The 20,978-nt window shown below is 54.7% G+C and overlaps 10 protein-coding genes across 10 annotated transcripts; 7 read left to right on the top strand and 3 right to left on the bottom strand.

The window, feature by feature from the left end:
- Positions 1-3: 3 nt before the first annotated feature.
- Positions 4-713, bottom strand: BZA70DRAFT_290421 (cytochrome oxidase complex assembly protein 1-domain-containing protein; the record flags this gene model as incomplete). The annotated part of the gene is made up of 2 exons (XM_064914206.1): positions 4-440; positions 503-713. The coding sequence occupies 2 exons, from the start codon at positions 711-713 to the stop codon at positions 4-6; spliced, it is 648 nt and encodes a 215-aa protein (XP_064767485.1).
- Positions 714-814: 101 nt separating this feature from the next.
- BZA70DRAFT_280790 (54S ribosomal protein L9) lies at positions 815-1,962 on the top strand. Its single transcript, XM_064913026.1, has one exon. The coding sequence runs from the start codon at positions 984-986 to the stop codon at positions 1,899-1,901; it is 918 nt and encodes a 305-aa protein (XP_064767486.1). The 5' UTR covers positions 815-983; the 3' UTR covers positions 1,902-1,962.
- On the bottom strand, positions 1,951-3,506 carry BZA70DRAFT_296226 (uncharacterized protein). Its single transcript, XM_064914522.1, has one exon. The coding sequence runs from the start codon at positions 3,354-3,356 to the stop codon at positions 2,046-2,048; it is 1,311 nt and encodes a 436-aa protein (XP_064767487.1). The 5' UTR covers positions 3,357-3,506; the 3' UTR covers positions 1,951-2,045.
- A 97-nt stretch (positions 3,507-3,603) lies between these two features.
- On the top strand, positions 3,604-6,210 carry BZA70DRAFT_280795 (uncharacterized protein). The gene has a single exon (XM_064913027.1). The coding sequence runs from the start codon at positions 3,995-3,997 to the stop codon at positions 6,008-6,010; it is 2,016 nt and encodes a 671-aa protein (XP_064767488.1). The 5' UTR covers positions 3,604-3,994; the 3' UTR covers positions 6,011-6,210.
- Positions 6,211-6,275: 65 nt separating this feature from the next.
- Positions 6,276-10,395, top strand: BZA70DRAFT_192962 (CRM1 C terminal-domain-containing protein). The gene is made up of 7 exons (XM_064910051.1): positions 6,276-6,569; positions 6,698-6,727; positions 6,834-6,906; positions 6,984-7,055; positions 7,145-7,251; positions 7,318-7,947; positions 8,011-10,395. Exons 1-7 carry the CDS (start codon positions 6,480-6,482, stop codon positions 10,279-10,281), a joined length of 3,273 nt encoding a protein of 1,090 aa, XP_064767489.1. The 5' UTR covers positions 6,276-6,479; the 3' UTR covers positions 10,282-10,395.
- BZA70DRAFT_192963 (uncharacterized protein) lies at positions 10,396-10,879 on the top strand. The gene has a single exon (XM_064910052.1). It carries the CDS (start codon positions 10,510-10,512, stop codon positions 10,798-10,800), a length of 291 nt encoding a protein of 96 aa, XP_064767490.1. The 5' UTR covers positions 10,396-10,509; the 3' UTR covers positions 10,801-10,879.
- A 273-nt stretch (positions 10,880-11,152) lies between these two features.
- BZA70DRAFT_268293 (Nup93/Nic96-domain-containing protein) lies at positions 11,153-14,408 on the top strand (the record flags this gene model as incomplete). The annotated part of the gene is made up of 3 exons (XM_064911154.1): positions 11,153-12,565; positions 12,619-14,241; positions 14,361-14,408. 3 exons carry the CDS (start codon positions 11,153-11,155, stop codon positions 14,406-14,408), a joined length of 3,084 nt encoding a protein of 1,027 aa, XP_064767491.1.
- Positions 14,409-14,731: 323 nt separating this feature from the next.
- BZA70DRAFT_193036 (uncharacterized protein) lies at positions 14,732-15,363 on the top strand. Its single transcript, XM_064910054.1, has 2 exons — positions 14,732-14,954; positions 15,043-15,363. The coding sequence occupies exons 1-2, from the start codon at positions 14,862-14,864 to the stop codon at positions 15,232-15,234; spliced, it is 285 nt and encodes a 94-aa protein (XP_064767492.1). The 5' UTR covers positions 14,732-14,861; the 3' UTR covers positions 15,235-15,363.
- On the top strand, positions 15,114-18,135 carry BZA70DRAFT_193026 (protein-tyrosine phosphatase-like protein). Its single transcript, XM_064910053.1, has 2 exons — positions 15,114-16,392; positions 16,450-18,135. Exons 1-2 carry the CDS (start codon positions 15,492-15,494, stop codon positions 17,901-17,903), a joined length of 2,355 nt encoding a protein of 784 aa, XP_064767493.1. The 5' UTR covers positions 15,114-15,491; the 3' UTR covers positions 17,904-18,135.
- A 3-nt stretch (positions 18,136-18,138) lies between these two features.
- On the bottom strand, positions 18,139-20,871 carry BZA70DRAFT_280802 (Indigoidine synthase A like protein-domain-containing protein). Its single transcript, XM_064913028.1, has 3 exons — positions 20,090-20,871; positions 19,736-20,028; positions 18,139-19,636 (listed from the first exon to the last, which is right to left on the bottom strand). The coding sequence occupies exons 1-3, from the start codon at positions 20,820-20,822 to the stop codon at positions 18,215-18,217; spliced, it is 2,448 nt and encodes an 815-aa protein (XP_064767494.1). The 5' UTR covers positions 20,823-20,871; the 3' UTR covers positions 18,139-18,214.
- Positions 20,872-20,978: the final 107 nt, after the last annotated feature.

The following is a 20,978-nucleotide window of genomic DNA, read 5'->3' on the forward strand; positions in this document are numbered from 1 at the left end:
GCATCACGCCTTTGCCTCCTGACCCTTGTCCTGTTCAAGCGCAAGTTCCGGCTCCTCATCATCCTCCTCCAGCAGATTTATCGTCCGTCCGTCATCAAAGACAAGTTCCCAAGCCTCCATCACGAATTGCTCCCTCTTGTGTTTTCTAGTACTCTTGAAATGCAGCGTCGCTGGCACACCCTTTGATCCAATGACACTGAACGATACTTCGACGTAGCCCTTAAGAAGGTCGATCGAGCCCGAGATCCAGGGAAAGGAGTCGCGGAACCGGATGTTGGAGCCCAGCGCTTCGGTCGCGGACGGGGAGCGGCGGGCGGAGTAGAGTGCCGACGCGACAAGAGGCGATTGTTGGCGCCCGTAGTTAAAGAAGCCAAGGGAGGCGACGGCGATGACGGCGAAGAAGATGGTGTAGTGGAGAACTAGCCTGGGCGGGCGGACATCTGATGAGTTGGTTAGTACAAGGGCTGCATGTAGCGGAAGAGAAGTGCGAGTAGGAGCATACCTGGCAGCTCTGTGTCGACAGTAATCTTGACCTTCGAGCGGTCCATCCGCTTCAAAGGCGGCACCGAAGAAGGTGATGTAGGCGGAGTCGGAGTGGAGGTGGAATAGCGCGAGGCCGACGATGAGCTGATGATGCCAGTCAGACCGCGATAGGACGAGCAACTAGCAGCTCTGGCGCTCAGAGCAAAAACCGGCGACTGCACCATCAGCATGCGGATATGACTTTGGCGGATTAACGACGACATTATTCCGGTTGTTCTACTGCAATTGATCTCAAACGTGAACAAACCAGGCTCTGGTGCGTCCAGGCCTTCCCACCATCCAATTTTTTGGTCTTCGACATCGACGCAGCACCGCCTCACGTGGCTGACACCGCCACACCGCCCTCACCGCAGATTTTAGGTGACCAAACGAAAAAAAAATCCCGACGGCCGGGCTACGAAAACAGCGCGAACAGAACAACAACCGACAAAAGCACAACAATGCGGCCAATTGCTTCATTTTTGAGCAGACCGGCTGCGACCGCGGTTCTATGCGTGCGGTCATTGCTGAACACTGCGCAGACGAGCAGGATAGGCGGACGTATATACTCGACGGCTGTGCCCGACGTCAAGAAGATCTCGAGCACAATCCCAATCCTGGAGCCTCCTCCCGGTGCGGTCATGCCGAGCCGTGAGGATCGGCCCTTGCCTGTGCTGTTTAACTCGCCAGAGGCAGCGCTTACGCGGAAACAGCTTCGAAAGCGCCCCGGCGTGCTTGCGATTAAGAAGGGAATGCAGTCTTACTTCACCGCAGACGGCAGGCAGATTCCGGTCACGGTGCTGGTGGTCGACAGAGTGCAGGCCACGTGTAATAGAACTGTGGCCCAGAATGGGTACTATGCGGTTGAAGTTGGAGCTGGCGCGAGAAATCCTCGGAATCTAACAAAGCCGGAGCTCGGCCACTTGACGAAGCTCGGCATTCCGCCAAAGGCGAAGCTTGCGCAGTTCCGCGTCAAGGACGAGTCCGGCCTGCTGCCGGTCGGCACAAACATCACCGTCGACTTTTTCCAGGAGGGCCAGTTCGTCGACATCAAGGGTACCGGCAAGGGCAAAGGTTTCTCAGGTGTCATGAAGCGTCACGGATTCCACGGTCTGCCGGCGTCGCATGGTGTCTCCGTCGCGCACAGAAGTGCCGGTTCGACCGGTGGAAGTCAGGACCCCGGTCGTGTTTTGAAGGGAAAGAAGATGGCGGGTAGAATGGGCGGCAAGTCGGTGACGACGCAGAACATTCAGGTTGTCAAGATCTTCCCCGAGATTGGCGTCATGTTTGTCAAGGGACCGGTGCCGGGACCGAAGGAGGCGTGGGTGAGAGTTCAGGATGCGTTGAAGAAGGAGGGTGTTGTGGCACCCATCAAATAAGGGCGTCTTGTTTTGTATATACGAATTAACATGTTAAAAGTAAACATAAGGCTAAATCGAGATTTACGTAGGTAGCAAGAGAGCTGGTTCACATCTAGAGGTTCATATATTCATATACCTACAGCTGATACTCGTATACTCAATCTACTTCAGGTCGTCATCCCCAGAAGCAAAACGCACTTGCTTCTTACCTGTCTCTTCTCCCTCATCATCACTGTCTCCGATAAAGAACGGATCCCGGTCCGGGGTAGGCTCGACCGCCCTGAGCGGCTCCCACTTGCCCGACGACCGCTGGGGCGAGGCAGGCGAGTTTCTGGTCGGCGAGTAAAGTCTCTCTGTGCTGGATGTAGTGTTCAAAGAAGTCGCAACCGCTGTCGGCCTAGGAGGGCGCGGAGGAGGAGGGTCGCGCGAGCTGTCAACGAGGTTGAGATGCGCGAAATTTCCATCGAGTTCGGTAGGATCTTTATCGTACGAGTGCTGGCGGCCGATCGAATAGTCGTACTTTGTCTGTCTGGGATAGCGCGACGAGGAGCTAGAGCCACTTTGCTGGCTAGGGCGACGCTGGTCGGTGGACTTGGACGGGACTCTGCCGGAGGAGGAGCCAGAGTAGTAGTCGGTCGAATCGTCGTCCTCACCGTCGATTTTCTTCTTGAAGTTTGCGACCCACTCGTTCACCTTCGACCGCGTTTCTTGGAAGCCGCGCGTGAGGTTCTCCTTGATGATTGGCAGATCGTCGTCAAAGAACGAGTATTCTTTCTGCGCGCCGAGGTAGTCGTCTGTGCCGTCGTACTCTGCACCGCGGTGTGATCTACGCTCGTAGGACGACGATGAATTGTCGTTTCTGCGAGAAGACGCCCGAGGTGGGCGGGAATGGCTTCCAGACTCGTTGTTGAGCTCAGCGGCCAGCTTGCGGGCATAGGCCTCGTCCGCAAGCACTTGATCTGTCTTTGTGGGCGACGCCGGGGTCTGATGCGCAGCGGCGGCCGGTCGAGGAGGCAGCTCGGGCACGAAGCCGGGATCGGACATTGAGAGCAAGGCATTGAATGCCGGGTCAACATGGCCGCCAGAGGCGATAAGGACCGCCTTGACGACTGACTTCTCGATTGAGGGGAATGCCTCTTCTAAGGTCTTTTGGGCTTGGGAAAAGGGCGAGAGCGGGCGCGGCGGGGGTGGGGGCGGGTTTTCGTCCTCGATCTCGTCGGCGAGATGGAGCTCGGTTGTTTCCTGAGAGGCAGGCTGCTGCTCTTTTGTCACCACGGGCGACGACGGGGCCGAGTTGAGGACGTCGGTCATGGAGGGCATGCGCGGGGAGGAAGGCGAAGCAGCAGCGGCAGGAGACGCAGCAGTGCCCTCCTCACGCTTGGCCTGATCCGGCGTGCCAGGGGTCTCGGGAATGGCAGATTCCTCGTCGCCAAGCGGCTCTGGAGACACTTCTGTGAGATCATTGTCGGACATTGCGAGAAGAAGATGGGAAAGGAGGTAAAGAAGGAAGGGAAATTGCAGGAAGAACTGAGATAAGTGCCTCGAGCAAGCTGAGCAGAGCCCAGCAGAGCCTCAGCCTGGCACCGACCGCATTACGCCGTTGGGTTAGAGTTTGAATTAGAGTTCATGTTTACATCAGCAATTACATAATCGTGAAACTTGTGAGCCTTGCGCACAGCCGTGCCGACGTCGGGTTGATCGCAGTCCAGCGGAATGCGGGCTCGTCGCCGGCCAGGAAACAGGGAAGTAACAGCACAAAACAGAAAAAGACATATCACGTCTTTATTCAACTCAGATCTGCCCTTCCAGCACATATCCACGCGTAACACCCCGCGCGCTGCTGGACGGAGTGCGCACAAAGGGAGCACAGAACGCGTACGAGACGCGTTTAGTAGCCAAAAATAAGGCGCTAACCCGGATTCGGACTCGGCAAGCTTTTGTTTACACCTGCAATTCTCTGCCCCTTCCTGCTCTGTTCCGCCTTCCCTTTCTCTTTCCTTTTATTTTCTCCTTCGCCGGCCCCGCTTCTATCTTCCTCTCGCAGCGTAGTTCTCTCTCGGACCGCAGTCCTTCCTCTGCTTCGGCCCCTTACCGCTCTGCATCCTACAGTCATGGCCACGCCAGCACTGCTTCCGCGTGCTGCAGCCGCTTCAACTTCCTCCTCCTCCTCTTCCTCCTATGACTGCGACGGCGCAGACAAGGGCAAGGCCGTCTGCGAGAAGCCCGTCGGCTCGCAGGGTCTCGCCATCGGTCTCGGCGTCGGCATCCCTGTCGTCGTCATCTTCCTTCTCATCTTCATCATGATACGCATCCGCGCCCGTCGTCTTCGTCGCGAGGACTCCGTCGCCGCGGCTATCGACCTCAACCACGACGACTTTGACATCACCCCGCCGCGCACCCGGTCTGGCAACGCTTTCGAAAAGCTCTACCCTGAATTCCTTGTCCCCGGTTCGTTCGCCGAGTCGCGCGCCTCGCTCGAGTCTCCTTACGATATCGCCCGCCTGCCCGACTCTGCCTACACGCGAGCGCGTAGAAGCAACAACGACCCATTCGCGGCCACCCTTCCTCCCTCGCGTTCGAAGGGCGCCATCTCTGCTGCCTATGGCCCGCGGCCCTCGGGCCCTAAGCAGTCTTTGTCGAACTCAGTCGCCCCTTCGTCGACCGAGTCCTACGAAATGCAGCCCGTCTACAGCAACCGCCAGATTGCCCTTCCGTCCTCGTCCTCGGGCTACTCCTATTCCGACCCCGTCAGCCCTCCTGCAGCCCTCTTCACCTCCAAATCAGGGCAGAAGAACTCGCATTCGGTGCAGGAATACGCTCTCGCAGACTCTGACCTCTCCTCTTCGCCACCTGCCCTGACTCATGACCGGTCCCTGTCTTCGGCCAGCGTCCACTCTGCCGCGTCCTCGAACTTGTCATCGTCTTCTGTAGGCGCTTCTGACTCTCCAGACACCTCCGTTGACGCCCGTACTGGTGCTGTCTCTCCGTTTGCTGACCCATCTGGTGAAGAGAGCATCACAGCTGTTACCAACCGTGCATCCCTGGCGTCAGTATCTCTCCGTCGTGAGAGCGAGGCAGCGGATTCTGTCTCCTTCTATGCGGCCCAAAGTGAGCTTTCGCAGAGCGAAGTCGAACAGAGCGACAACGACAGCGACTATGACCAACAGCAGCCTCCTATTCCCCCTGTGCACGCCACCAGCCCCGCTCGTACCCTGCAGCAGCAGCAGTATAAGGCGGTGGAAGACAGCGCTCTTCACGTTCCCCATTCAGAATCTGACATCGACCGCTCAAAGTCGCTCTCGAAGCCCGCAGATGCCGAGGAGCGTGCCCACCGTCTTCGCTCTTTCTATAAGGACTACTTTGAACAGCCCCAGCAGGCACTCCCCAACTCATCACCCGCACTTGGCCATGGCTTCAGCAACACGGTTGACGACTCTGGCATTGCATACGACAGCACCGGCCGCATTGCCACGAGAGCTGACAAGCGCCCGTTCGCCATCGCCCCCAACGCGACTGGGAACATGCCACGATCAATGTCGTTCGAGCCAGGTCGCCCGATGGCGGAGGTCTCGAATGAGCAGTATAACCACTACCCGCCCCAGCTGCCGGCTACGCCGCAGACTCCCACGAGCCAGTACCAGCCGTATAGAGCCGCCGGAAGCGCGGGCAGCAGCGGCAAGCAAAGACCAAAACTGCCGCCGTTGTTGCCGCTTTCTGCGCTGCCGACGCCACACAAGATGGGCAAGGACGACTTCCTTGCGTCACCGACCGCGTTCGCGCCGCCGTCGTCGCGCAAGCGCGGACCGGCTTCGGCAGTTGGATCGCCGGTGTCGAGCCCGACTATCGCGCAGCGAGAGTGGGCGGGCGTGGAGCTGCGGTCGATCCCGTCGCCGCACAACATCCGCTTGTCGAAGACGTACAGCGAGATGGAGTACCTGCCTCAGGCGCGATACAACCCGACGCCGCAGGTCGACACACTTGACCTGCACCAGATGCAGCACAGACAGCAGATGGCGAGCGGGCGACCGGTGAGCCAGCTGCCGAGGACACTGGTGGGACATAAAAACGAGATGGAGGACGCATTGAGACCGAGCTGGGACATGCGCCAGAGCGAGCTCAAGTTCTAGATGTAAATGAGAGTTAGCAGAAGTGTACGAGAAGAGAGATGACGACAGGGAGAGGGAATGATTGGTGATGATGCATACAGTAGTGAAGAACGAGCAGCATTGATGTGTAAATGTCTATTTTGTGTATTTAGTTGATAATGATCTACAGTCATTTTGTATTTTAAATGTGTCGAGATATATTCTTTGGATGTTTGTTTACAGTCGGCAGCCAGGCAAAAGTCCGATATCGCCGCAGGAGCCAAAGTAAAGCGAGCGGGCGATCAAACAAGGTTTTTGTGTTTTTGTCACTTAAACCTGGCGCTCTCTCCCGTCGCCTTCCTCGATCTCGGCTTTCCTCTGCGCGACAAAAGCCTGCCTTTTGCCTTACAACTCGCCGCTTGTTCTCGTCTTTATATCGTCGTGTTCTGTGTCCGGACTCTTCTGGATTGCTCTTGCTTCTTTCCTACTCTGCTGATTGTCCGCAGTCGCCATGGAGGCAATCCTCAACTTCGACCAGCCCGTCGACATCGACCTGCTCGACAAGGTCGTCGCGGCTTTCTTCACCGGTCCGCCTGATCTCGTATGTTTTTTATTGCTTCTAATTTATTGTTTTAGATATTTTGGAGGATAATCCTCTTTTTTTTTTGTTTTCTTTCCGCGCGCGCGTCGTTCGTCTTGCTAACCTTCTCTCATTTTCTGCGTAAACAGCAAAAACAAGCTCAGGCCGTACTCACCCAGGTATCTATCCACCGTGCTCTTTACATTGTCTTTTGACGCATCTCGTCGCTTTTATAGCCCACGGATCATTGTTTTATGGCAAATACTGATTGCAATTCACGCGTAGTTCCAAGATCATCCTGACGCCTGGCAGCGCGCAGATCAGATCCTGCAGCAGTCAAACAACCCACAGACAAAATGTACGCTGCCTCTCCAATTTTGTTTTTTTCATCTCCCTTATTTACAACCTGCTCACAACCCCACTTCTTTGCTCTAGACATTGCGCTTTCTGTTCTTGAAAAGCTTATCAAGACAAGATGGAAAGCCCTTCCCGAAGATCAACAACTCGGTACGGTTACACGTCTTTGTTTTGCCCCCAACCACTTCGCCGTATTTCCCTCTAGATCTTATTTCTCACTCTTCTGTTTTATGCAATAGGAATTCGCAACTTCATTGTCTCGATGTGTATCACCATGTCTGAGGATCAGCACACTTTTCGCACGCAAAGATCTCTAGTTAACAAGTGCAACTTGACCCTCGTCGAGGTACGTCTTTCAATCCGTCGCGTCCCATCTTCACCATCTAACGTCTCTCCTTTTGTAACTCTTTAGATCATCAAGCAAGAGTGGCCTGGAAAATGGGATGGCTTTGTGTCTGAGGTTGTCCAGTCCAGTCGCGCTTCGTACGCTGCCTCGCGCCAACCGGGCGGAAAGGTCCCCAACGTGTGCGAAAACAACATGACAATCCTCAGACTGCTCTCTGAAGAAGTCTTTGATTTCTCGGCAGACCAAATGACACAGAAGAAGGCTGCCAAACTCAAGAAAGAGATGTGCGAAAAATTCTCTGAAATACACAATCTTTGCTACGAAGTTCTTGAATCAGCCACCTCGTCTTCGCTGGTTATCGCCACCCTACAGTCACTGCTTCGCTATCTTTACTGGGTGCCCTTTGGCTACATTTTCGAGACTGGAATCATCGAGCTCTTGCTATCGCGCTTCTTAGTCGTGGACGAGTACAGAAACCTTGCGCTCAAGTGTCTGACCGAAATCTCGGGACTCGAGGCGCCGCAGTACGACCAACAGTTCCTAACGCTCTTCCTGCGAACCATGGAAACCATCAACACCTATCTCCCCCTTTCGACCGATTTCAAAGAGTGGTATGATGTCGCGGGAACAAGAGATCAAGAACTTCTACAAAATCTAGCGATTTTCCTCACAGCTTTTTTGACTCACCACTTGAAGGTAATTAAAGCACAAATTATATTTTTTCTTTGGTACAGAAGCTAACAGGTTATTAAACTATAGCTTATTGAGCAGCATGAGAGCAAGGACATTTTGGTCAACTCGCATCTATTCCTCATCAAGATCTCGCAGATCGACGAGCGAGAGATATTCAAAGGATGTCTCGACTACTGGGCGCGACTTGTGCTTGAGCTTTACGAGGAAGTACAGCAGCTGCCCATTAACGAGATGAACCCGCTTATGCAACTGAACTTTGCTTCTCCCGCCGGCGTGTTTGCCAATGGCGGCGCTGCGCACCCAGATCTACTCCAAAACTATGATCTGCGGAAACACATGTACAGCCAGGTTTTGTCGGCTCTTCGGCTAGTGATGATTGAGAAGATGGTGAAGCCTGAGGAGGTTTTGATTGTCGAAAACGACGAAGGTGAGATTGTGCGCGAATTCGTAAAGGAGAGCGACACAATCACGCTGTACAAGAGTATGCGCGAGGTACTGGTTTACCTGACTCATCTTGATGTCGTCGATACCGAAATCATCATGACGAACAAGCTTGCCCGGCAAATCGACGGCAGCGAATGGTCATGGAACAACCTAAACACTCTATGTTGGGCGATCGGTTCGATCTCGGGTGCTATGAACGAGGAGATGGAGAAGCGGTTTTTGGTAACTGTTATCAAGGATCTTTTGGGACTGACCGAGATGAAGCGTGGCAAGGATAACAAGGCCGTTGTCGCGTCGAACATCATGTATATCGTCGGACAGTACCCGAGATTTTTGAAGGCGCACTGGAAATTCCTCAAGACGGTCGTGAACAAGCTGTTTGAGTTTATGCACGAGACTCACGAAGGTGTGCAGGACATGGCGTGCGATACGTTTATCAAGATTGCGCAGAAATGCAAGCGTCATTTTGTGGCACAGCAGGCTAATGAGGTCGAGCCATTTATTGACGAGATTGTGCGCACTCTGGGCAAGATTACTTCGGATCTGCAACCCCAGCAGCTTCATACTTTCTATGAGGCCTGTGGATACATGATCTCTGCACAGCCGGCGCGCAACATCCAAGAGCGGTTAATACAGGACCTGATGGCGATGCCGAACGCTGCTTGGGACTCAATCATAGAACAGGCCGGCCAGAATCCTGAGATTTTGTCCGACACAAACACGATCAAGGTGTTTGCCAACATCATGAAGACCAATGTTTCTGCCTGCACGTCTATGGGCGCGTGCTTCTATCCGCAGCTCGCGAGAAACTATATGGACATGCTGGGACTGTACAAGGCGGTCAGTCAGATGATTTCAGAGTCGATTGCCGCGCAGGGCACAATTGCGACAAAGACACCGCGCGTGCGCGGATTACGGACTGTGAAGAAGGAGATCTTGAAGCTTGTTGAGATGTACGTCAGCAAGGCTGAGGACCTTGAGGCCGTCAATAACAATCTTTTGCCACCCCTTCTCGAGGCCGTTCTTGGCGATTATAACCGCAATCTGCCAGACGCGCGTGATGCGGAAGTTCTCAATTGCATGACCACAGTCGTTTCTCGACTTGAGGGACTTGTTACCGAGAAGGTTGTTGTTATTCTGGAGAACGTATTTGAATGCACTCTCGAGATGATCAACAAAGACTTTACAGAGTACCCCGAGCACCGTGTCGAGTTTTTCAAGCTGCTTCGCGCGATCAACTTGCACTGCTTCCCTGCTCTGCTGAAACTGCCAGGGCCTGTGTTTGGGTACGTGGTTGACGCGTGCCTGTGGGCGAGCAAACACGATAACCGTGAGGTCGAAGCTGCAGGACTCAATATTTGTATCGAGCTGATCAACAATATCTCAGAGTCTGACCCGCAGATTGCAGACGCGTTTTACCAGACGTTCTTCATCCGGATTCTGCAGGACGCGTTCTTTGTGCTGACGGACTCGGATCACAAGGCTGGTTTCAAACTGCAGGCGTATCTTTTATCGAGAATGTTTGATCTGGTGGGGTCCGGCCGGATCACCGCGCCTTTGTACAAAGCCGATCAGGCTCCTCCCGGAACTTCAAACACGGATTTCCTGCGCGAGTATTCATCGACGATGTTGATGAACGCGTTCCCGCATTTACAACGGGCGCAGGTCGACAACTTCGTGATGGGCCTGTTCAGCTTAACGGGCAACCAGAACCGGTTCAAGCTTAACCTGAGAGACTTCTTGGTGCAAATCAAGCAGTACGGCGGCGATTCGACTGATTATTTGTACGCTGACGATAAGGAGCTCGAGATGGAGGAGAAGCAGAGGCTTGAGCGAGAAAAGGCCATGAAGGTCGGTGGTCTGTTGAAGCCCAGTGAGATGGACGAGGACTAGAAGTCTTTTCTGATGGTCTGGCGCGAATATGATTGAAAATTTGAAGAATTTAGGGATATTACTGCTGAGAGAAAGATAAAAAAACAAAAGGATTATGATATATACGGTGCCTATCTATCATGTCCAATTCATTTTGTGCCCATAAAAACGTGTTGTTTATTTATTTCACAGAAGGTCGAGAAGACGCAAAATCAATCTCTCTACGCCGGTGTCTGATTGCTTATAACTATGATATTAATAGTTTTCTCTTTATTGCTCTCTTTTCCCATGTTTTTGGAGCGTGTCCTGTTTTTCCCTCTCTCTTTTCTCTTTTTCTTCTCTCCGTCTTTTTGTCTCTCCTACACACAACCGAGTCCGTTGACGATGCCTTTTTTCTCTTATTTTTGCGTGTTTCTCTGCGATGTATGGGTATCGTGGCTTTTACTCCCTGTTGTCTTTGAAAATGATTATAGCAGTACGGTATACCGCTCATTTACCTACTCTATCTATTTACCTATTTTATTTATTTTATTTTTTTAATTATAGAACTTGAGAATAAAAAAGGCGTAGTAAATAAATCGTCAATGAATTAAAGCTGATTTATTCTCGATTTTCTGACCGAATTAAATTTTTGAGTTTCAAGGAAAAAAGTTTCGAGGTTTGCATCCTTTCTTGCAGAAGTGTTCTCGAGGCTCCTGTAAACACCAAACTGGAATTCCTGATTTCTCCTTCGCCACCGACTTTTCTCGTGATCTTGAATCTGGCGTGATAGGATAGGAAAAAAAGGATTTTCTTTTCTTGATTGGTCTGGATTATCCCGGACGAAGAGGAGAAAGTAAACAACGCGAAGAGCAGAAAACAGAATCTTTTATTGACACTGATCAACAACAATATGGCTGCAGTAGCCCAACCACAACTTTCACTAGCATCATCAACAACCACGTCATCAAAGCCGATGACGACAAACTTGACAACCGCAGCATCGTCTGCTGCGACGATCCTGCTGCCGCCCGCGGCATCGCTGCTCGATCAACTACTTGAAAACACAAAGTCGCTTCCGCGGAACGTGACGGGGCTCGGCGCGATCCAGCTCGGGATTAGCGAGATCGCAGGCAAGGCGCGGAGTCTACGGTCGCGAGCGCCGGTGTCGGCGGACGGGGACACAAAGGCGCATTATCTGCTTGCGGGATCGGGGATCAATGCTGAGGACATCGCGCAGGATCTCGAGACGATCAGCTTTCACACTACGTTTGAGTCTGGTGGGAACGCTGGCGGGGCAGGCAGCGGTGGCGGTAGCGGTAGCGGAGGCGTGAGTGGTGGGAGCGGGTACTCGTCTGCAGCGGCGGTCGACAGCGATATTGTCTCATACCTGCGGCAGAAGCGCGAGGAGAGCATCGTGGCCTCGATCGAGGACTCTGTGCGGCAGACAAACAGGAAGTTCGACGCGTTCGTGTCGGCGAATATCAGGCTTCAGTGGAACTACGAAAAGCTGCTGGTCTGCGAGCATTTTGGCCTGGTGCCCCGCGGAACGGCAGGTAAACTTGCCGCCGAGCTCGGGATCTCGACAACCGGTGGCTCTGCTGCTGCTGCGTCATATGACGCGTCGGTCGCGGCGAGCGAGGGCGGCGTGTCTCTGTCTGGAGAGTCTGCGCAGAGACGGGCGAGTAAGGCGCAAGCGTTGGGACCTGGTGCTGCTGGCGGATGGAAAAAGTCGTCGCTGGGTCGGAGCGTGCTTGGTCCTATCTCGGGCTCGCTCGATTTCGCCGACGTCGGAGGCGTGGATTACCAGCAACAAGCACAGCAGACGTCGACGCAGAAACAGCAGCCGCAGCAGTCGCAGCAAGCAGGCGTGATGCATCAGATGCGACAGATCCGGTACGCGTACGTCGTCCATGAACTCAACGACGCCAGACTTGCCAAACAGACTTATCCGCTTTTGCGCGCGTTCAAGGAAGTGGTCGCTAGCCTTGGCTCGGATACACGGTCACTCCAACTTCGCGATTCATGGGGTATCCTCGAGAACCTTGTTCCGGCCGATCGGGGCGAGCGGTCTTTTGTGAGGATGTACTGCAACCAGTCGGCGTCGTCGGCGACCTCGGTCGAGACGGTGCAGATGAAGCAGCTGATTGCGCGGAGCTCGAGACAGTTTTTGGAGAAGCAGTTTTTGGAGACTGTCGAGGCTGATATCTCAAAGTATCCGCTTGAGGCCGAGCTCGGTGGTGTGCCGTCGGTTATCAATAAGATTCTTGCGTATGTGAAGCTACGGTTTGCAAAGAACGGGCAGTGGGTTGCCCAGAATCTCGAGGTAAGGATGCTATTGAAGCAATATTTTGCAAGAGCAGTCTAACGATTTCCTAGATTATTAACAACGTTCCTATCTGGGCGTTGCTGTATTATCTCATCCGATCTGGTCTGGTGGAGGAGGCAGTGCAGTATACGATCGAAAACGACAACTACTTTCAAAAGATTGAGCGCACGTTCCCGACATATCTGAAAGCCTACGCGCGATCGGAAGACAACGAACTGCCGCGCGAGCTTGCGGAGCGTCTGCAGTCTGAGTTTAACCACCATATTCGCAACTACGATCCCAAGTCGGACGACCCGTTCAAGTACTCGCTCTACAAACTGCTGGGCCGGTGCGAGCTCAATCGGAAGCATATCCCCGAAGTGCTGCGGGTGACGGAGGATTGGATGTGGGCACAGTTGATGCTGGTGCGCGACTCTGTTGCCGCAGCGGGGGATGTGTTTGGCGCGGGCAACAGTGCGTCGGCGGTAGGCGGGGCGTCTGAGCGGTACAACCTGGAGGATTTGCAGAATATGCTGGTGCAGCTGGGAGCGCGGCATTTCAACTCGCGGGGCACGAATCCGATGCTTTACTTCCAGCTTTTGCTGCTGAGCGGGCAGTACGAGCGCGCGGTGCACTATGTGTACAAGCTGCAGCCGGTTGACGCGGTTCACTTTGCGATTGCGTTGACGTACTATGGACTGCTGCGACCGGCGCTAGAGGAATCAGCAGCGTTCGATGCCGATCTCTTGATTTTGAATAGCAAGAGCCAGCAGCCCGAGATCAATTTTGCGAGATTGATTGGGTACTATACGCGTGATTTCAGACGTACGGATGCTAGCTACGCGTTTGATTATCTGGCGCTGCTGTGCCTGAATGGCGATCTAAGGGGAAGCGAGGATAGTTCAGTGGCAGGCCGGAATAAGAAGAGGTCAGCGATCGAGGAGGAGACACCGTATCTGCGATTGTGCCATGAGGCGATTCGGGAGATGGTGTTGGAGACGCGGGAGTTTGCGGTCTTGCTCGGAGATATTCGGGCAGATGGCGCGCGCGAGGCGGGAATAATTGAGCAGAAGATGGCGCTGATTAATATTGAGGACGAGGAGCATTTTCTGCGGACGATTACGGAGCAAGCAGCCGAACAGGCGGACCAGGACGGACGTGTGACGGATGCGATTTTGCTCTATCACTTGAGTGAGGAGTATGATCGGGTGCTGTCGATAATAAACAAGACGCTTGGCGAGTCGCTTGCGATTGCCGACCTAGGCACGACGTCTGAGGGAGGAGATGAGAATGCGCTGGGCGGAGTGAGCATGTCGCTTGCGGGTAAGGAGAACCCGGTGCAGCTTGCGCGGGAGGTGATTTCTGTGTACGAGAGCAATGGGGAGATTGTGCGCAAGCTGTCGCCGCGGAACCGGGAGGCATGCGGGATGCTGCTGCAGATCATGGACGCGCGAAGGGCGTACGAGAGCGGGCAGTGGGAGACGTGCCTGGGGTATATTTCGGGGATGAGGGTGCTTCCGCTCGAACTGGACAACGACACTGGCGGAATTAGGCGGCGAGCGCAGAAGTTTAGCGAGTTGAATGAGAACGTTGCGCGGAACGTGCCGATGTTGCTTGTGATTGCGATGGAATGCTGTGTGAGGATCACGCGGGAGATGGATAGTAGCGCATTTGGAGATGCTACGCGCAGCAAGGTAAGAAGAATCCCTTTTCATTTAGTTCATTTCCGCGCAATCTCTTGATTTTCTGTTGTATATATGTTTATATTGTTTTTATAACGATATACTATATATATATATGATGGACGATCAAGGGGGATATCGGAAGAAGAAAGGAGGAGGAGATTAGAGTTGGCAAATGAAGCGGCCAGCTGGGATAATATTAGCTCACGGAGAGGTGAAAGCCTCAGCGTGTGGCGAGATAAGTCGAGCGAGAGACAAAAAAAGAAGAAGCTAACGTGAGTGAAAAATAGAAAATCGGGGAGATTCGGGTGCGGGCAAAGAACTGCATGATATACGCAGGGATGATTCAGTACCGAATTCCGAGAGAGTAAGTCCTGTTCTTGATCTTTGCTTTTTCGTTCTATTCTCTTTGCTTTTTTCTTTTTTCCGAGCGGGGGCCAGTTCGAGAGATTGCTTTTTCGTTCGATGACAGCGAGGCCGAGAACAAGGTGCTGGCTGAGACAGCGGGAGAGAGCGCAGGAAGCAAGGTTTGGCAAGCAAGAAACCTGCGGCTATCAGCTGGCGAGAAATTAGGCCTCTGGCTCTGCTTTTGCGTTAGCTTAGCACGCTTTTAGCCTATCTGCTATGTCGGGATGAGCTGCTTGTGGCTTGTTTTGTTCTGTGCCTGCATGTGCCTCTGCTCTGGCTCCGCTCTGCTCTGGCACTGGCCCTGGCTCTCGAAAGTGGTGCGCCCTGCTCTGCGCCTCAAATCAGAAGACCGCGAGAACACACACACAGCGAGAACGACAACGGCTAACTGGGGGTTTATTTTAGGGTCTACGGACGCCTCACCCGGATGGAGACCGCGCTGTGAACGCAGTACAAGAAGGATATGACGACATTGTCTGTCGGAGGAAGCTCAGCGATTCAAATAGGATTTATAACAAGAATATATCGACTATCTACCAACTATCGCCGGTCGACAACCGTAGCAGACGACTGGCGGAGATGTGCTGGCTGCTGTGACTGGCGGCGCGCGACCCGCGGCGAGAGTTTGGCTATGACGACATCGGCCCTGCGCCTGCGTCATTCGCCGCTGTGGCTGCCGAGTTGTGGCACAACTGTAGCACCACTGATACGCTTGCGCCGAGCCGCTAAATCTGCTCGATATCATACAACAATGGCCGGTTCCTCTCCATCGCTGTCTTTTAAACCTCTGCGTTTCTCCGCACAAGAACACATTCGCAGTCGCAGACAACTAGCAAATAACACACGTACTCTCCATGACTTCGGTACAGCAGCATCACAGCATCCAGAACCAGCAGCAGCAGCAGCAGCGCCATCTCTCGCTCGACCTGCCTACGCCCGCTACCGAACTCGCCTTCCCGACCAAGCTGCAGCAGCAGCAGCGGCCACCCAACGAGTCCTCCGCCTCGTTCTTCGACCAGCTCCCGCCACCCACACCGACCTCCTACTCGCCAACCAGTCCCAAAGCCGGAGGTCTCTTTGACCGCGAGCGCGCAGACGAGTGTCTAGAGAACGCTGTCGTCAGGGAACGTCTTCGCCAGGCGCAGCAGGCCAGCCTCGAGACCGCGCGCAAGGCCTGTCTGGCCTCGTCGTTTGCCATGAGACCTTCCTCCTCTGCCTCATTCACCTCGGCCCCCAGCTCTTCTTCGCTCTCAGTGTCCTCTTTCTCGTCGTCGGCCTGCTCGGTCTCCTCCTCCTTCTCCTCCATGTCCTCTGCCTCTTCCCAGTCTTCTTTATCGCCCGTTTCCCCCTGCTCCTCCTCCTCCTCCTCTTCCTCCTCAGCATCCCTCGTGTCCGCAAGCTCAATAGCCCCCCTCTGCGCCCACGAGCTCGCACTCATGCTGCACTCCTCGCCCTCGACCCTCTTAATCCTCGACGTGCGGCCCTACGCGCAATTCGCAGAATCTCGCGTGCGTGGCGCCATCAACCTCTGCGTGCCCTCCACGCTGCTCAAACGGCCTGCCTTCACGGTCGCAAAGATAGTCGACTCGCTCTGCGGCGACCAGAGCGAGCGCATGCAAGGGTGGCAGGCGAAGCGGGATATCGTCGTTTATGACGCCGCGTCGGCGTCGCTGTGCGCCACTTCACCTGTCTATCAGACTGCGCGCAAGTTTGTCGCCGACGAGGCGTTTACCGGTCGTGTGTATTTCTTGAAAGGTTAGTTTATGATTGATTTCTCTTGTTGGTTTATTTTGAGATACTTACACTTTACAGGTGGAATTTGCGAGTTCGGCTCGAGATTTAAGGAGTTTAAAGACCAAGGTGAAGAAGGAACTCTTGCCACCCCAGAACCATCTCTCTCCACCTCTCCCTCTTCACCCACCCCCTCGTCCAGCAAACTATCTCTCTGCCCGCCTTCATCCACGACAATGACCAAAGAGTCGCGCTGCGTGCCGATTCTGTCCGGCCTGCGCATGCCGACCCTGGCGTCGTGCAAGCCAATCAACCCGTTCTTCTCCAACATCCGACAAAACATGGACCTGCTCGGCGGCGTCGGGGACCCGATTCCGATCCGCGTACCCGAGAGTTGCACGCAGTCGCAGCTGAAGAAGCTGCCGCAGTGGCTGAAGGAGCTCGTGTGTAACAAGGACGGGGCGAAGCAGGTCGCCGACCGATTTTTGGAGATTGAAAAGGCGGAGAAGGGGAGGCTTGAGCGGGCGTTTAGCTCTGCGTGTGTGATTTCGAAGACGACGTGCGCGATTTCAAAGAATGCGTTTAGTGGCGGCAACCCGTTTTGCTTGAGCAAGCCTACTTCTACTACCGTCGAAGAGACGGAGGAGAAAGAAGAAGAGCAGTTTTCAATCACGGCGGCGCTCGAGCGCGGCGCGAAGAATCGGTACAACAACATCTTCCCCTACGACCATACGCGCGTGAAGCTGTCCTGCGCGCCAGGCTGCTGCGACTACATCAACGCGTCCTACATCTCGCCGCGGGGCAGCCGCAAGCGGTACATAGCCACGCAAGGACCGCTGCCGGAGACGTTTGCGGATTTCTGGTCGGTAGTGTGGGACCAGAGCGTGCGGGTGATTGTGATGCTGACGCCGATTCAGGAAGGCGGGCAGGTTAAATGTCATTCGTACTGGCAGGACGCGCGGTACGGGGCGATTATGCTGACGCACAAGGCGGAGGAGGAAGTGTTGTTGAGCGAAAAGACGGGGACGAAGGTGCGTGTGCGCAAGTTCGTGCTGACGAAGGGAGGGGATGAGCGCGTGGTTACGCATGTGCAGTACGTGTCGTGGCCGGATCTGGGCACGCCTGCGGATCCGGTCGATTTGGTTGCGCTGAGTGGAATGGCGTCGCGACTCAACGCAGACGACGCAGGTGCGGACAAGTCTGAGAATCAGGTTCATCCGGTGATTGTGCATTGCAGCGCGGGATGCGGCCGCACCGGCACTTTTTGCGCGGTCGACTCTGCGATCGATATCATGCAGCACGCCGAGGAAGACGAGAAGGCGGGCGTGAGCAAGGCCGGCAGCGCACAGGATTTGATTGTGGACCTTGTGCATGAGTTGAGGCGGCAACGGCTGTCGATGGTGCAGTGTCTTCGGCAGTTTGTGATTTGCTATGAGAGCGTGCTGGTGTGGAAAGTGCAGCAGATAAATGAGCAGGAGAGCGAGAAAGCGGAGACGTCTACGTTGTCGTCACCTGATTCTGCTTCTGCTGCTTGATTGATTGCGGAAGGTTATTGTTATAACAGCATGCACGGCGTAATATGTTTTGATTTATCGTGGTCTAGTTGAGTGTTAGGTCTCGGCATCTTTGTTTATATATGCATCAGGGAGTTTGTTTGCTTTGTGTCTTGGAACTGTACATCTGTTGTGTTTATTGCCTAGAAGGTTTTGGGAATGGTGGGCTGTCACGGCGGGGCGTTTGCTGATGATTGCGATTGATAATAAACAAATTATTCTATTACTTTTCATTTCATCCACTTCTATAAGTTATATGAGGTTGATATATACATCTCTTTGGAGAAAAGAGACTAGAGAGATTGAATCTCAGGACTAATAGCAAACCGACTTTTCAGCGTCATCACAGACGCCATCTGCGCTCTCTTTACAATCTTCTGCATCTTGCCAATATCCGCCAACACATCTTGGTGGGTTTCAGACGAAGACGCCTCGTGGTCGACCAACTCGGAAAGTAGAACTCCCGCAAAGGAATCGCCCGCGCCCGTGACGCTGACGATCTCGTTGTTCGACACAGGTAATGGCGGATGATGCGCCACCACGATCGACCTGCCTTCGTCGCCCGTCCAGACGACTACACCAGGCGCGGTGCGTAGCCGCTCTGACAACGCGTGCGGAACCAGATCCACCACCCCCACGATCTCCGCGCTCGAGACAAGTTGCACGGACACCACGCCGAGTCTGCCGAGCTTGATAAACAGATGCGGGATATACGGAAGTAAATGGACCGCCTGCTGGACCAACCCCTGCTTGCTCACGAGCGCGGCCTCGAGCTCGGGCTTGACCGCGTCCGGGATTGAGGAGCGGGTGTGCAGTGCTGCGACGGCGGTGCGGAAGGCGTGCGTGGTCGCGAAGGAGTCGAGGGTTGTCCACCAGGCGGGGGTGTCGAATAGGTCGTGTGTGCGGGCGTATTCGAAGAGTGCTGCGAGCTCGATGTCGTTTGGTGTCATTAGGTCGATTTTCTTGCGCGGGGTGGAATCAGATGAGGAGGAGGATGTGTAGACGCCGTGCAAGTCGCCGCGCGCGAGAAGATCGAGTACAGCCTGGGCTTTAATCACCGCCGTCGGCTCAAGCATGACGCGGGCGCCGATCTCGGCCGCGCAGGCGACGGCCGTGGTTAGTGGTTCGGCATTGAGGTTCGCGTCGACGGCGACCCAGCTCACTGATGATCCGTCTTGAGCTTTTGCGCGGGCAAACTCGGCGCGGATGTGCGCCGGCGCGAGGTTTTCGACCAGAGACATGTCTGCGCAGGCGAGGATGAGGCCGCCGTGTTGGTCGTGCATGGCGATGTACTGCGCCGTGCGGCCTGCGTCGTCTACGCGGACGCCGGAGAGGTCGGGTGCGCGAGAGGAGGAGGAGGGGGAGAGGCCGAGGGCGGAGTATATGTCGCGGGCGTCGGGGCCGACGGCGGAGATCATGCGGAAGGAAGGGGGCGGAGATGAGCGGGCGGAGTAGGATGCGGCGAGGCAGACGTTGAAGCCGACGCCGCCGGGGGTGCGGTGGATGGCGCCGGGGTTGGAGGTGTGGTGGTAGGAGGAGGGGGAGGCGAGGGAGGCGTAGGGGAGGTCGCAGGTCAGGTCGACAGCGACGGCGCCGACGACGAGGCAGCGGGGTGCTGTTGATGATGATGGTGCTGGATGTGCGGGAGATGGCGAAGAGAGAGGAGACGGCGAAGAAAGAGGAGATGAAGAAAGAGCGGATGGTGAAGTAAAAGTCTATAAGAGGATGAATATAAGGCATATATTTCTATGTACAAAAGACAAGCATACAAACAGAACTGAATTACAAAAAGATACGTAGAAATATCAACGAACCTTGTCCTCGGCACCACTCTCATGGTTTGCAAGCGCGACGGCGATCTTTGCGCCCATGCGGATATTATTCTTGACAAAGCCGATGTTTGACTTCAAGCTCTTGCCGTCCGTGATTTGCAGGATGCGGTCGAGCAGGAACGGGGTGATGTCCTTGCCCTTGATCTGGGCCTCGTTCGCGGCGATGACGGCCTCGTCGATCGCTTCGTCGATTTCTTCGGACGGGATGGCGAATTCGGGAGGTGGGGGGACGCAGAAGAGCATGCCGGACTGGAGTTTGAGGAGGGAGTTGGCGTCTGTAAAATGTTAGTAAGCAGAGTGAAGAAGAAGAAGGAAAGGAGGAAGAAGAAGACATACGGATGACGGCGGCGGCAGCTTCGGGGGTGGGCCAGTTGAAAGGACTCTTGATACCCGAATCTCTGGAGTAAAAAGCCGGGATATTGACGCCCTTTTCACCGTATGTGGAGACATGGACGCCCTTGGTCTCCAAATACTCAAAAGTCTTTGCGAGGTCAAGGATAGCTTTCGCGCCAGCGCTGACGACAGCGACGGGCGTGCGTCCGAGCTCTTCGAGGTCGGCAGAGACGTCGAGGGTGTGCTCTGCGCCGCGGTGAACGCCGCCGAGACCGCCGGTGGCAAAGACACGGATGCCGGCGAGATGGGCGAGGATCATCGTGCCGGCGATGGTGGTTCCGCCGGTGACGCCGTTGGCGACGGCGTAGGCGATATCGCGACGGGAGATTTTGATGAATTTCTCATCAGAGGCAGGTTGCGGCGAGCATAGGTATTCGAGTTCGGCGTCGGTAGCGCCGACGACGGGACGGCCTTTGACGAGGGCGATGGTGGCGGGGACGGCGCCTTCGGAGCGGATGATGGAGTTGAGGTCGTGGGCGAGGGCGAGGTTGTGGGGGTAGGGAATGCCGTGGGTGAGGATGGTGGACTCGAGGGCGACGACGGGTTTGTTTGAGTTGACGGCGTCGCGGACTTCGGGGTCGATTTGGACGCGGTCGGGGAAGGTGTAGAGAGTACGGGAGAGTGTAGACCTCAGCCTGGAAGCAGGCCGGACTCGAGAGACGCGTAGAAGAGGCATTGTGTGAAGTAGAGAGAAGAGTGTGGGGAGACCAGGGCAGTTATCGTCGTCGACTCTGTAGATTATCGGCTGATCGAACGGGAACAAGCGAGTGCACGTGACTTGAACATACAATGCACGTGACGCAATATGACGTAACAACTGATATCACGTGAC

The sequence above is a fragment of the Myxozyma melibiosi genome (assembly GCF_037950935.1).
Source record: "Myxozyma melibiosi strain Phaff 52-87 chromosome Unknown BZA70scaffold_8, whole genome shotgun sequence".
NCBI lineage: Eukaryota > Fungi > Ascomycota > Lipomycetes > Lipomycetales > Lipomycetaceae > Myxozyma > Myxozyma melibiosi.